General features: G+C 37.7%; 1 protein-coding gene across 5 annotated transcripts in view; it reads right to left on the reverse strand.

Moving 5' to 3' along the window:
- b3gat1a (beta-1,3-glucuronyltransferase 1 (glucuronosyltransferase P) a) overlaps window positions 1-14,308 on the reverse strand; it is a 151,341-nt gene that overhangs the window by 3,207 nt on the left and 133,826 nt on the right. For 3 of the 5 annotated variants that reach the window (XM_017698103.2, XM_037540001.1, XM_017698195.2), the window contains 4 exons: window positions 13,772-13,934; window positions 10,536-10,607; window positions 9,936-10,444; window positions 1,239-1,535 (listed from right to left, as the gene is read on the reverse strand). In XM_017698103.2, coding sequence (XP_017553592.1) covers window positions 1,239-1,535; window positions 9,936-10,444; window positions 10,536-10,607; window positions 13,772-13,883 — 990 coding nt within the window. In that variant the 5' untranslated portion in view covers window positions 13,884-13,934. The remainder of the gene's footprint in view (window positions 1-1,238; window positions 1,536-9,935; window positions 10,445-10,535; window positions 10,608-13,771; window positions 13,935-14,308) is intronic. The other 2 variants (XM_037540002.1, XM_037540003.1) reach the window with 2 other exon arrangements.

Raw genomic sequence — 14,308 nt, forward strand, 5'->3', positions numbered from 1 at the left:
CTAAATAGTCCCCAGAGAAAACATTTTTTTCACATTTACTGATATTTTTCTATCATTAATACTACATATAAACAGGCAGAAGATGTGTAGGATCACTGGTCATTTTGAAAGCAAATTAAACAGTTACATTTGGTCTGTAGACATTCCAGTTCCTATCACCATCACTGTAAAGAAATCCGAGTCTCTAAAATGAACCACTTCCAGCTCAAACCACTCTGGAAGACTGTTAACATCTCAACAACTAAATTATGAAGAGATTTTTCAAAAATCAGTGGAATTCTTCTTGCTTCTGACAAAGACAACTCAGTACTGTGGGTCTGAAAGGATGTGTAGCTGTCAAGAGGCCCTGACTAAGAAAAGGAAATAGTCAAAAAGAAGAAAATTAAACAAATAAGCTGCTGCCGTTCTCAGTAGTATGTAATGGACTGTCGACTTCAGAGTCCAGACCTCAACATCACTGAATGTGTCTGAGAACCAGAAAAACGAACAAACTTCTAAGACTGAACAACACAGAAAAATGTAATAATGATTTTAGTTGTTGAGTAGTCAGTGTAATTTTCAGTTAAATCGTTATTGCTTTTTTCTTTAATGCTGAAAAATGGATAATTTGCACTTAGTGGCCATTTTGCCTGGAAATTAAGCAAAATTTTGGGCAATCTCTCACCAGTTTTCCACAGTACTGTACACTACTGTTCAAAGGTTTAGAATCACTGTTCAATAAAACCAATTTTGTGGTAGAAGGGTGAATGATATTGCATGCATGTTATTATATTTTCCTAAAAATGTAATAAATACATAACATTCTACAGCTCCTCCTTTATGTGAATACGTTTGCAGTATATACAAATAAAACTCATTTTAGGTATTTATGCCTGCCACAAAAACTGTCAGGTGGTTGCCATCCACCCATAACACACACACATTAGTTAAAATACAATAAAATACTTTGCTGAAACATCAGGGAGGGTCAACCATGATAAAAGAGGGAGGAGGGAGGGGGAGACAAACCATATTATTGGTTCCCAGTGGTGCATGGATCAGAAAATGTTTTATGGATGAGCAAAAGTCATTATATTTTCATTTTAAAATATTTTATATAAAATATATATAACATTTACCTTTTGTCTTTTAAATGGTGTGATATAAATTGTGCTTAATATATACAGGATGATGAACTAACACTATAAATAAAAGGTTGATTTTAATTTCAGGTTGACATAGAAACATGCATTCCTTACTTTAGTGCAATTGGCAGCTTTAGGTTCCAGATCGTTTAGAGTGACTAGCTCTCTGAGGAGGCTGCTCTCCTGGTAGCCCCCCTTGACCCCCCGCAGCTTGAAGTAGGCTTGGGGTTTGAAAAGAATGAGCCGCAGGTTGATGGCGAAACCTGCCATGTCAATGGCGAAGGGCCGGTGAGGGTCAAACACTGTTTTCCATCCATAGACCTTGCCAGCAGCATTGACTTTGGGTGACTCGTACCGCAAACCTCCGACGAATGCCACAGGCCAAACGGAGACCTTACGAGTGGAACGCATCTGCAAAGACAAACAAAAAGGGTCAGGGTTAAACAGTGTAAATGTTTTCATTATTTACAGCTGAAGAAGTAACATGCTTGAGTTTTTTTTGCATTTATTCTAGTAGATTAGCCATGAATAGTGAATGTTTTAGCATGACAGTGGTTTCTTGTTGTTTTTCGCAGGTGCTATAACCTCCTGTCTGTCCTTGCTAGTGAGCTCTATCCTTTTGAAACGTTTTCGACCTAATGGCTGAAGTGGGCAGCCTGTGCACAGAGCCCATTAGGAGAACCCAGGAGGCGCTCTGCTCTCTGGGGAGAGGTGAGACAGGCAGACCTTACACAAGAACAGAGTGGCAAGAGAGACGAATGCAAGCAGGTCATTTGAGGAAATCAGGCTGAAAGAGAGAGACAGTGAGAAAAACGGAGACAGAGAAGCACTGAAGAAGAGAGGCATTCTTTAATCTTTCTGCTGCAAACATTCCCTCCCTTCCTCCATCCAAGCTTTTTGTGTGCTGCCCAACACAAGCGCTCCACATCATAAAAGGAGGCTGGCTAATGAATGGTAAAAGGAGACTGAGGGGGATGCATTTGTATCTCTGCTTGTACTTAATGCACCTTTGGTGCCAAAGAACCTTCTGTAAAGGGCTGAAAATAGGGCTCCACAATGCTGACATAGCCTATAGCAGTATAATCCACAAGAACTACCAATTTACAACAAACACCAATCTGATGCTTATATGAAATATCACTAATATTTAATGTGTGATTTTAATGCAGTATTAAATATTGCTAAAACGAATGTTGAAAACATTGTACTGAAATTTAAAACTGTATCACTAATATGCCCCTCAGTCTCTGATGAAATCCCAAAAATGACTGAAAAATGCTCATATGAGCAGGCTTGCTCAGTAAGAGTTCATTAATACCTCATAAGATTTGATGTCAAATGCTTCAAGAAGAACATTATAAGCAAGCATATTGTGCAAAATATAGAGCGAAGCAGAGATCGTCTATCAAAGTGACAGCGGGCCAGCAGAGCTCCACAATTCAGTATCTCACAGATTCATTTTCTGCCAGAAAATAAAAGCTTAAAAAAAATAAAAACAACACAGACAATTCTATTGCAATTGTCATCAACTCCCAAACTGGCAAGCACACAGGAAGAACCTAGTTGTAAGCTACATTTCAGGGACAGCATGTTCAATAAATGAAAACTGTGAAAACCATGTGCAAAATAACAGCACAACTTCTGAAACTGCTTTTTCTTTTGTGTACTCAAATATTCTGATAAGAGATTTCCACCCTGCAGAGCGTTTTCAAAAAGGCCAGTTTTCAGTGATTCAAAACACCACTTTTGTGTGGAAGGGATGCTGTTATTTTCAAAAATATCTGAATAAGTATAAATTATGCCTTAGTTAATGCTCAATGTAAATTTTGTGAAAATATTTAAATGGGCTGTTGTGATGTGGATATTTCAGTTGTGGGTGGGTGGGGGTGGTCTAATGCTGCATGTAGGTTTTATGCGAGGCAGTTCCGGTTTTGGTTGTATTTTTTTATAGAATAGCTGCACTGTTTTATATCAGAATCAAGACATTTTAATACATGAAATATATAACATTGAATAGAACTTTGGCCTCAGAACCAGAAACCTGAAAATGTGTATTGTGGCAACTCTAGTAATGATTTGAGACTGTAATAGAAGCATAAATGAAATAACTTATAGAACTGTTGTCAGCAAACCCCTTTCACTGTTTATATTACAGTCTACCCTTCATTACCATAATAATCTCATATCCATTGGAGGATCTTTCTCCAGAATCCTCTACAAGGTTCCATTCATTTCTTAGCAAATGATACTGCACTCTATTTTCCATTCAAAAAAGCATCTTCCCTGCAGCTTTGATAAATATATATAGTGCTTAGAACATGCATATAGTTCTTCTGTGAATCCTGGCCAACATCCATCTTACTTAAACGAGCAGTCCAAGGGGAGCGCTGGCAGTGGCTGGCTGGCCTAGTTTTCTGTATATCAGGCTGCTTTGCCATTCGCCTCCCGTTGCCTCTCTTTAAGCTGCTCTTTCTCTTCTGTTTTTGTGCAGTCAGAGATGAGAGCAACACGACGAGCCAGAGCTGCACTTCTGAAGTCAGGGCGCAACAAGGGAGGCAAACAAAGGGGAAAGTTACATATACAAGAATCATGCTGGAAAGTCAGAGAGGGCGAGGCGGACTTTCTGTCAGGAGCAGCGACGCAGTGCAATGCTCAAGTGTATAGACATGAGCATCATCAGAAACAGAATTAATGGTTTTGCAGAATAATGGCCAGAATAACAGAATATGATGTAGGTTATGTTTACTAAGTATGATGATGATGGAACAATGGTTCTACTGGTTCAGGACTGGAAGAAAGCACTGCTTTACAAGCCAGTCTGATTTAATCAGAGCAAAGGGAATTACTGGTGAAGAATTAACTTATTCATGCTCCACCAACAAATGCTGTTGAACAAGCTTTACAAAAATCTTAGTGTGCTTCTTTGTGTTAACTTACTGCTTATTATGTTGTAGCAAAAGGTGGAGAAACCAGTTTAAATTGAGCATCAGTGGCACTTTTACCAGCACTCATATAAATCATTGTGTAGCTGATCTAGAATTAAAACAAATATGTCAATAGAAACTACTGTAGCCGGCCTTACTGAGAAAGAACGGTCACTTCAGCATTTAGTATATTTCAGTGTTACTATTCTTTGCCAAGGTACGCCATGATTTCTTGTTTTGGTGTTTGATATTGGATGTAACTTCAGTGACTGAACCTGAGCTCCGGCCCAACAAAGTCAGCATATGTCATACTGTGTGCCGCTTATAAATGGAGTTTAAACTACGCTCACATGTAAAGACTGTAGTGCGCTCCCTCTCATCAAACCTTTGTCCTGGCATCCAGACTTCTGCCCATCATTAAAGAGTGTGGTGCCTTTTCTCCCTTAATATGACAAAGACCATGCAATTTGACAGGAAAGGCTATATGACTGACATGCAAAATAACCAACCACAAATGCTTCTGTTAGTAGGATTGGTAGGGACAGGCAATAAAATGGCACTGTAACCGAAACAAACCGGCAGCTTATAATAAAATAATATGCAAAATAAATGCATCAGCAAACTCGTTAGGATATCTTGCTTAAAAGCTACTAAGTGCTTCAAAGAAAACATATATGAATAACTTTGAAAGATGCGATGCTGTGGACATCAAACTAGCAGCTCCTGCACCCCCAAAAACTTAATCATGTTGCGCTGTGTGGGCAACTGCTTGCAATCGTATGTTTCAGACTAGACTGATAAAATCTGCATGGAAATGTGTACAGAAGACGGTGCAGATAGACAGTTGGAATGTAAGTGACAAACTCTTGATTGTTGCAACCAGCCTAACATTTAGTAGATGCTTCATTTGTGGAGTCAACCGAACAACTGCATCAACCTAATAAACGAAGTAATCTGTGTTTGCCACAAAAAAAAAAACAGCAAGCATTAAAGTCTGTTCACTTGCTGGAGGTGGACACATTTTTACTGCTTCTGTTTGTGGCTAGCCATATAATGTGAAATGTGCAACATTCTTGAAGTCAGAATTAATGTAAACATCAGGTTCCCTGTACATTTTTGTGTTTTCTTGCTGTAACACACCCACTTCAGCTCCAGAAGGATTTGTTAGTGGGCAGATTATTTGGATCAGGTGTACTCCGAGACCAGGGCTGGGAACCACTGATGTAAAGTATTGTCTTCATTCAACTAAACTAAAGCAGTGCTTCGTATTGTTTAATTCAAAGTGTTTACATGGGCTGAATAAAGGTTTGGAATGACAAACCACATTTTTCAGTGTACCTAAAAACAGGACAAAAGGCACAAGGTACCAGTAAACTAATGAAATCAGTAAAAACTTTATAAAAGATTTATAATCAAAAATAATAAATGTGATAGTAACATTAAATAAACAGATAAGTTGTCTGCCGCTAATTATTGGAGATTGCCTGAGCCATTATATACACAAGGTTAAATTTCACCCTAAAATTAAACAGAACTAAAATCTGCACAAAATTAAATATTTCTCTGTAGACTCACTCTACACTTCTCTGAAGTGTTTTTATGAAGACATTGATGTTCCTGGCTAATGTGACCCTAATAATAAATAGCATTTGAAATTAGTAGTTAATTCTAAATTTAGTTATTTTGAAAAAAAAAAAAAACTACACTCTTATTAAGTTGAAAGTAATTTGACACCATACTGTTAAACACTGCGCAATGTACTGATTCAATGGGGTGTGCAACTGAGCTGCACCATGTGGCATTGTGCTATCCTCCCAGCAAGATGAAAAATGTGGAAAGAAAGCCCTCAAAATACTGCTATTACTGCATATTATGATATTGGGAGAGTCTTAAATCTTGAGAGTCTTGGGAGAGAACATTTAGGTGAAAAACACAGACGAAGTACACAGAAAAGGGAAAATTCAAGTTCTCTCTTTCCTCCAACAAGGAGGTTCTGTGTACAAAAGCATGCTATACCCAGGTGTCGCAAGTGTTTTAGACAGCCCAGCAGTGTGGGAGGAGGAGAGGAGGAGAACATGGGATAAAAATAGAGGAGTGCTGTAAATAAGCCTAGCTGTAAGACTGCCTACATAAGCAATTTTAATAAAAGCTCATTAATTAATACACCTGGCATAGCAGTGTTGTTTTGAACAGAGGCTCGGATATACTGACTGTGACACAGAGAGAGAGAGAGAGAGAGAGAGATTGTAAGTGAAGGATGAAGGATTTTAATGCAGTCCTTCTAAAAGTGCGCCTCTGTGCTAAGCATAATTCTGCATGGCAGCTCTGTTCATTGCTTCTAAACATAAACACTTCATTTCCACACATACTATCAGGCAAGAGGGATCTGTCTAAATGTTAATCTACCTCTCATCCTCTCTGTTTAAGTGCGTGGAGAAAAAAAATTCTGAGGAGTTGTATATTTTAGGGCCATCTTTACTGTTTATATTAGTACTATCAGTACGACCAATCGTAGTTGTTTTTAAAATAAATACCCAACAATAAAAATTGACTTTAAAAATATAAATATTTTTAATAAAAACCAACAAGGTTGTGTTTGCAAGACTACATAAAATATAAACAAATACAGCTGTATGCTAAATTTTGAACACCCCCAGTCAAATCCCATGTTTTCCAAGTTAAGCTACATACAAAGTATGAACAGTTTGTGTATTTACTGTGTTTGACATTCAAAGAAATAAAACATAAAATGTGCCATAATTTTTGCACTGGGTGCATTTTTAATGTTATTTTTCACAATATACTAAATTCACAAATAAACAGTAAATATTTAGAAGTGGGTCTTTGTAGGATATATTAACTTATTTTCCACTTAGAAAATAAACAAAACCTCATTTAACCAGGGATGCCCAGGAGAGATCCTCCTGTTTACTCATATTTCCATACTTCAGAAGACTCATATCTCAGTTTGAAAAGGTTTAGGATTAGGATTAAGTATCACAATCCAGTACTTTCAATTTAAGTGAATTAATTCAGTACTACTATTGAAAAATCTTATGTCACTCAATCCGAAAATTTCATTAGTTGGTCTTACATGCATGTAAGGGATGTTTTTTTTGTCAAATTCCTTTGACCGATACGACGATGACAACAGTTCTATTTAGAAACATAGGTTCTATACAGAACCACCTGCATAATTAAGCAGTTGTTTGCAGGGTAAATTAGATTGATGGAGAATGTGTTGTATATTGTTCTATACAGACCTTTTTTGAAAAGGGTTCTATATAGCACCACAAAGGGTTCTTCTACTGTCGCAAGCTTGATATTGAGAGAACAGTACCCTTTGTGGTGTATATAGAACCATTTTCAATAAGGTTCTCTGTGCACAAGTCTGAAGCTTCATGGCTTAGGCACTGTTTTAGTAGCAGAGTGAAGACGTGTAATGTGCTGGAGTAACATGAAGACAGAATCTTTCTGATTATTAACATTACAATGGGTGTTTTTTTTTTGTTTCTGCTCAGTCTATAACATACATACAGATGGTGAGTGGGGTTGTAGGAAAACAGTTCAGAAATGGGGGCAGCAAGGGGGCGTTTACAACTTGCATAATCATGCATTTTCAAAGAGTTTTATATTCTTAATGAGTCTTGGGGTTAAGGGACGCTCCTATGCCATTTTAAGTAATACATAAAATATCCAGATGTTTTTTTGCATTCTGATTTATGACTTTAGGGGTACTTTAAATTTAACAGTATCAATTCAGGAAATCAGCAATCAGTTCAAGGTATAAAACACTGAAAATTCTGGATGATACCCAGCCTGATTGGGGATGATCTGAATCTAGCCTGTACTGTTAAAGCACATCTTAACAAGAAGCAACACTGTGGCACAACTATACCCATGTCTTTTCATTTCACTGACCCAGGTTCCTCTTTTTAAATATGTCTGAGGAGAAACTGTGTCTCATTGTATATGGATACAATCTTGTTCAGCAGTCACTATTGTTCACAAAAATTGTACAAGACTGTGTTGACCTTCTCTCCCATTAGCTAGGAGCTTTTAGTCAGCATCTGTAATGAAGGAGAGTGGTTTACTGTCAGCTGGAGAAGAAGGCCCAAACCTTTAAAGCCCTTAACAAATCAGTAAGTGAAACAACAGCAGAGACACAAAGAGGCTCTGAAGTGACAGGGGCTGTCTGGGTCAAAGCATGATGGGTGATCCCAAGACAAAGGTAACGACAGTGTCATCAATACAGCACTGAGAGCCATTTACTCAAGCTCCATCTATGAACAATAGCATATCTTACATCCATGGGTCACCTATAATCTGTTTGGCTAATGGACTTTAACGGCATCTTGTCTAAAGGCTTGCTGTCAACATTAAAATGTCTACATAGATGTTTGGAGATTTAAAACAATCTTTGTTTTAGAGGTTAAAACAGTGTGAAGAGGTTGAGATTAGGGGCTGAATACATTAGTCCTCGAGTCTGAGCTGTGGGCTAATGTCACTTAGTCCATAACAATAGTGAGTATGAAGGAGAAGACTCATGAAAAACAGTCTATAGTTCTTCCACTGCAAGCTGTGCACAGCTATTCTGTCCATTTTAAATGTCAGAGGTTTGATGTGAAATGCTCCATTCTAGATAAACTATTCGAGTGCAAATTGTTCACAGTTGTGGTGATGAGAACCAGGCGCCTGAAGCGTTCAAGTCTTCTAAATGCTTCCTCACAGACATATGTTACATTAAGTGGTTAAAAACACTGTCTTGTCTATGACAGATGAAAACTACTCATTTAACATTTTGTATATAATTATTACACTCTAAGCTATTACAAATACACAGGTTTTCATTTTGAAGACTATGCATCTATTACATACTAAAATTACTAAACACTACTACTTTTTTATTTACAGGCTTAACATGTGTCTGTCTTTGAGCATGATGTTTTTTCCCCTGTGAAATTATTTACCTACCCACACACACACACACACACACACACACACACACACACACACACACACACACACACACGGTGAGCAGATTATATACGCATATCAGATGATGTGATTTGCTGCCTGTCTAGGTTTATCCTGGCTAGACTCGAATAACACGTTTTATTTGACTAATAACAGCTGAAGAGACCAAATTGCACTCCATTTAAATACAACCATTTCTTCTGACTGTATTTCAGTAAGGTTAAAGCTAGCATAATGACCGCAGAGCACTTCTCAGTATATTTCTATACATCAGTATATCTGACATGAGTCTCTCCTCCACCTCACACAGCTTCATGTTAAAATGTTTCTCAGTACTAATAAGTCATGTAACTACAGTATTCTTTCAAATTAAGAGAAAACAAATTCAGTCAATACAACGTTGCTGGTTACATACAAAAGCTAGCTTCATGCTCTTGCTGCTCACTCACTCAGTTTCCTTCACTCCAAAGCAGTGTTCATGCAATGGTCAAATTCAAAGCATGTTTTTGTTTAAATAACCAGTTAATAAAACAAACGTTGAGTATTTTTAAACTGTCAAAACAGACTTTGTCAGGTGTCCATATGAGTATAAATCAGTGTGTAGAAAACACTACAGAAAAACAATAAAACATGGCATATTAAAATGTGCCCTAACTTTTGTACAGGTTAATTTTATGCTTTTTTCCTCAACAGGGTAAAAAAAACAGTAGTTAGACATGTTGTATATTATGATGTACAGAAGTGTGTTAGCTGTAGAGAACTAAACTGACCAGCACTGTTTGCATATATGACTGTTTATCCATAATGTGCTCATATAAGTGTATTGTGAGACAATATGCAGTCATGACAATGATAAATTTGTTCCCATTTCCCATTTTTATGCAACCCCTAGTTAAAAATCTTAACTTGCCTCCTCGAAAAGCTCCAGGCTGTATGTGTTATCATCATCTGCGAAGTAGACAATGCCAGTCTGACTGCTGTTGGGGCTGAAGGTCTCTCTGAGCCATCTCAAAGCCAGGTTCCTTTGCATGGTTCCCCGTGGGATCCTGGGGTCTCTCGTGTCTCCTCTCAGCTTGTAGTTGCGTGGGGTCTCCACATTGAGGTGTGTGTAGTTTAGCCCTGTCTCCCTCAGCAGCCTCGTCACCAGCGGGGTTCTCCTCTGAGAGTCCTCTACCAGGATCCAGTGCAGGTTGGGCACATGGAGGAAGGTGTTGGCCAGCCGTGTGAGCTCAGCTTTCTGCACTGGCCGGCTGTACGTAGGGGTGATGACATGGATGGTGGGCAGCACGTCAGACCACGGTGGTGGTCTGGTGTAGACGTACTCTGTGCGCACCACCTCCACTATGTCCTTGTCGGGGGAGCAGTACTCCTTGGAGTCAGTGGCAGGACCTGCCTCGCGCCTGGCTTCCGCTCCATCATCTACAGGGCAGAGAAAGAGAATTAAGACATTAGCACGCCCCAGGGCAGCTCTCTCTATGTGTGACACATGCCAAAAACCCAAAAGGAGTACCTGCCAGACGCTGCCGCTGGACCATTAGCCACTCTGGTATGATAAAGATCTCTTTTACTAGATGGTGACAGGCTGGAAAGAGTGAGAGCAGGCACCGTGAGAGGGCAACACAGCTGGGGTACAGCGAGAAGTCCCTCCTATTCAAAAGCACTGCAACAGCGCCACCACTGCTGCATTCAACTTCACTCATCTTTTCACCATTAGCTTTTCAAGAGCATTATGAGATGGGCCTTGGTTCAACAAGTATAAACATATGCAATTCTGGTGTAAGATAACAGCTAGGTTTCCATCCATGGATTTTTATGAATTTGACAAACTGAATAAAATTGCCAAAATCATCATAAACTTTATAAGATTGTTTGCCAATAAATTATAATGGAAACATTTGCTGATAATATTGTTTGTGTCTTACAATTTAAATTTTAGTGATAAAAAACAAACATCACTGAGAAGTAAAAGCTTCTAAAGCTTTTGTATAAATGTGTCGAACTTTTACCCTCGTACACAGAGCTGATGGAAACACTATGTATACTATTTTTCCAAAGTCCAGTTATTTGAATTTAATTTGAAAGTTGGACAGAAACCTGGCTAATGAGTACGTAAGCACCAATTAACAGGTTTATGGCCAATTCTCGATTTTTTTATTAGCTGTTTTTTGAAGCAGCAGACTGCAAAGACAATTATTATTATTGGCTCTTCATCTAATGTTTGTACTTTGTACACACTGTTATGAAACATACATAACTGTGAAAAATGTCAGAGATCAACCAGTCAAAATGGCTGAAGGAAAAATCATCATTATTATTTAAAAACTACTGGGAAAAAAAACAGAAAAAATGGGATTCTTAACAACCGTGCAAGACCTGGTAGACCACCAAAACTGCTCTCATCAGACAAACCAAACAAGCTGTTGGTGTTCTCAGAACAAATGGACTGGATTACTTGAATCATAAGAAGAAAATGCAACCAACTTCTAAGACTAAACTTTGGAGGTATGGAAAAATGTCCCTAAAGATTTCTTAGAAAAACTGAAAGCATGGCTAAAAAGAACAGAAGCTGTAATAAAAGGGTAGGTGGGTACATACTAATTACTGAGAAATGTATTTCATTGTGAAGGCAATAACTTGTACTTAATGGCCACTTTGACTTTTGCACAGTACTGTAGGTAGGCAGAATGTATTCATGGAGTGTGTACTCATTATTTACTTCATAAAATCGTAACACAGATTGGCCAAAATAAGAATGGAAAACATTATGAAATAAAAATCTATCTTCTGACTAAATATTAGGAGTGAATATTCCACAATTCCGATTGCGCATCCTTAGCTAAATGAGCACACTAGTTACACTTATAATAATAAGAGACAAGACTGTGGAACTGTCTCAGCATGAACACAATGATGTCTCATTAAGGAGACGAACGTGGTCTCTGATGGTGACACCCACTATTGCAGGTCTTTATCACTGCTCTCTTAATGCCCTCTTCTCACTTCAAATGGAAAGAAATTTTCACTTCACATGCATTAGCATACGCCACTAACGGCCTAGTTGTTTGCTGCCTGTGAGCTGCTACAGAGGCCTGTTACAGTGCGATGTCACAAGCTGTTAACATGCACCACACAACCCTCTCACCAAGAAGAGGGTACCAAAAAAAATAAATAAATACATTAAAAAAGGTACATAATATTCCCATTTTTTGTCATCTCTATACAGATGAATCTGTGGAAGTTACAGCCGTATGCAAAAGTTTGGGCACCCCTGGTAAAGTTATGTATTTTGTTGATTTTCTAAGTGAAAATGAATGAATACATTCTCTCCAGAGACAACACTTCTTTTAATGCTCAAATACTACTTATTTGCTGAATTTAACATAAAAATAAAAAAAAAATAAAATGTGGACTGTGCATAAGTTGTGGCACTTATTTTTTCTCATACATTAAACTCCATAAATAAACAGAGTGTGTGCAAAAATGCAATATTTAAGTGTGTTCTCTGTAGAGGATGCGCTATTTTCACTCACAATTTATGTAATTTGACCAAACTTTTACAAAAATGATAGTTTGTCATATGATGCCAAACTATGAAATTCCCTCCCACAAGACATATGCCAACACCTTCAGTTAGTTTTAAAAAAACTGCTTAAATCATATCTTTTTGCTTTAGATTTTCTAGTTTTATTCTGTACCACTGAATTTGTATTAATTGTGCAAATTTTATTTACAATTTTAAAATGTCTTTTCGGACCTAAAATTTGTTTTTGCTTAATGTATTTTTTAGAATGCTATATTAGCATTTGTATTTTTTCCTTCATTTGTCAAGGTTCTTTCTTTGCCCTTTCTTTGACCTTTACTTAGTAAAGCACTTTGAGCTGCATTTTAATGCATCAAAAGTGCAACATGCATAAATATTATTTTATTATGTGGAATCTTCAACCCAAGTTCAAATTACTCATTATTAGTAGTGCGACTCTACTTCTATAGCACTAATGCCATTTCTACTGCGAGTGCTGCAGTGTTCACAATGTAGCACATGATAATAAATCAATACGGATAGCAAGAGATCAAGAATCTTGATCTGAGAATCTGAGAATACATGCCCTGATCATTTGAGGAACTGTTTAAAAGCAAATCCAGACGGATCAGTGATTAGATTTCTGATTACAGAGCACTGCTGCTGTTCAGCTGCTGAACAGATCAGCTTAATGACTCTCAGCTCGAACAGAGCAGGAGGCTATTTAGATTTCAGTCAGGTGCGTACAAGCGACAGATCTGTGACAATTTCTCATACGTTTTGTGCCATTTCACAATACAGGACATTACTCCCAAAACAGGACTGAACAAATGCTGCATGATTTAGATGAAAAGAAAATAAATTACTGATTATTACAAGAAAGTACAGACATATTATTTCTTTCTACAGGAACCTGTCTGTGTATTTCTGCATTCTTTAAAATATGAAATTCTCACTGTCTCACACACAATTACAACATTTTTATGTGAACTAAGAGGATTTATTTAAAAACTTCAAACTAAATTTCAGCCTTAAAAGAAAATAAAAAAGCAAATTCTCCAAGAAATCCAAACTTGTTATAATTAGAATGTGTTTGTAAATAAGTTATGAGAAAAGGAAAGCTGCTAAAAACTACTGCTTCATATGCTGTAAATACTGCAGATGTTGTTTCATTTACACAACATGAAAGTATCTAGTTTTGGCTGAAATCAGAGAAGTGAACGTACCCTTTCGGATGGCGAGCAGGGGGGCGATAGCACTCTGGTGCCACACAGTGATGAGCAGGGTCCACGGTAACACGATTAACACGATGGCAAGAATGTCTCTTCTCTTCGGCATCTCCAGGGTTGGTTCTATGCCTGGTCATTACTTGGAAGAGGGAGTTAAAGGCTATTAGTAGGAAAGAAGAGGAGAGAGAGAGAGAGAGAGAGAGAGAGAGAGAGAGAGAGAGATTGTAAGTGAAGGATGAAGGATTTTAATGCAGTCCTTCTAAAAGTGCGCCTCTGTGCTAAGCATAATTCTGCATGGCAGCTCTGTTCATTGCTTCTAAACATAAACACTTCATTTCCACACATACTATCAGGCAAGAGGGATCTGTCTAAATGTTAATCTACCTCTGATCCTCTCTGTTTAAGTGCGTGGAGAAAAACGCAATATTTCTCAGGAGTTGTATAGTTTAGGGCCATCTTTACTGTTTATATTAGTACTATCAGTATGACCAATCGTAGTTGTTTTTCCTTTAATAAATACCTAACAATAAAAAT

This window comes from Pygocentrus nattereri, chromosome 7 (genome assembly GCF_015220715.1).
Source record: "Pygocentrus nattereri isolate fPygNat1 chromosome 7, fPygNat1.pri, whole genome shotgun sequence".
In the NCBI taxonomy this organism is placed as follows: domain Eukaryota; kingdom Metazoa; phylum Chordata; class Actinopteri; order Characiformes; family Serrasalmidae; genus Pygocentrus; species Pygocentrus nattereri.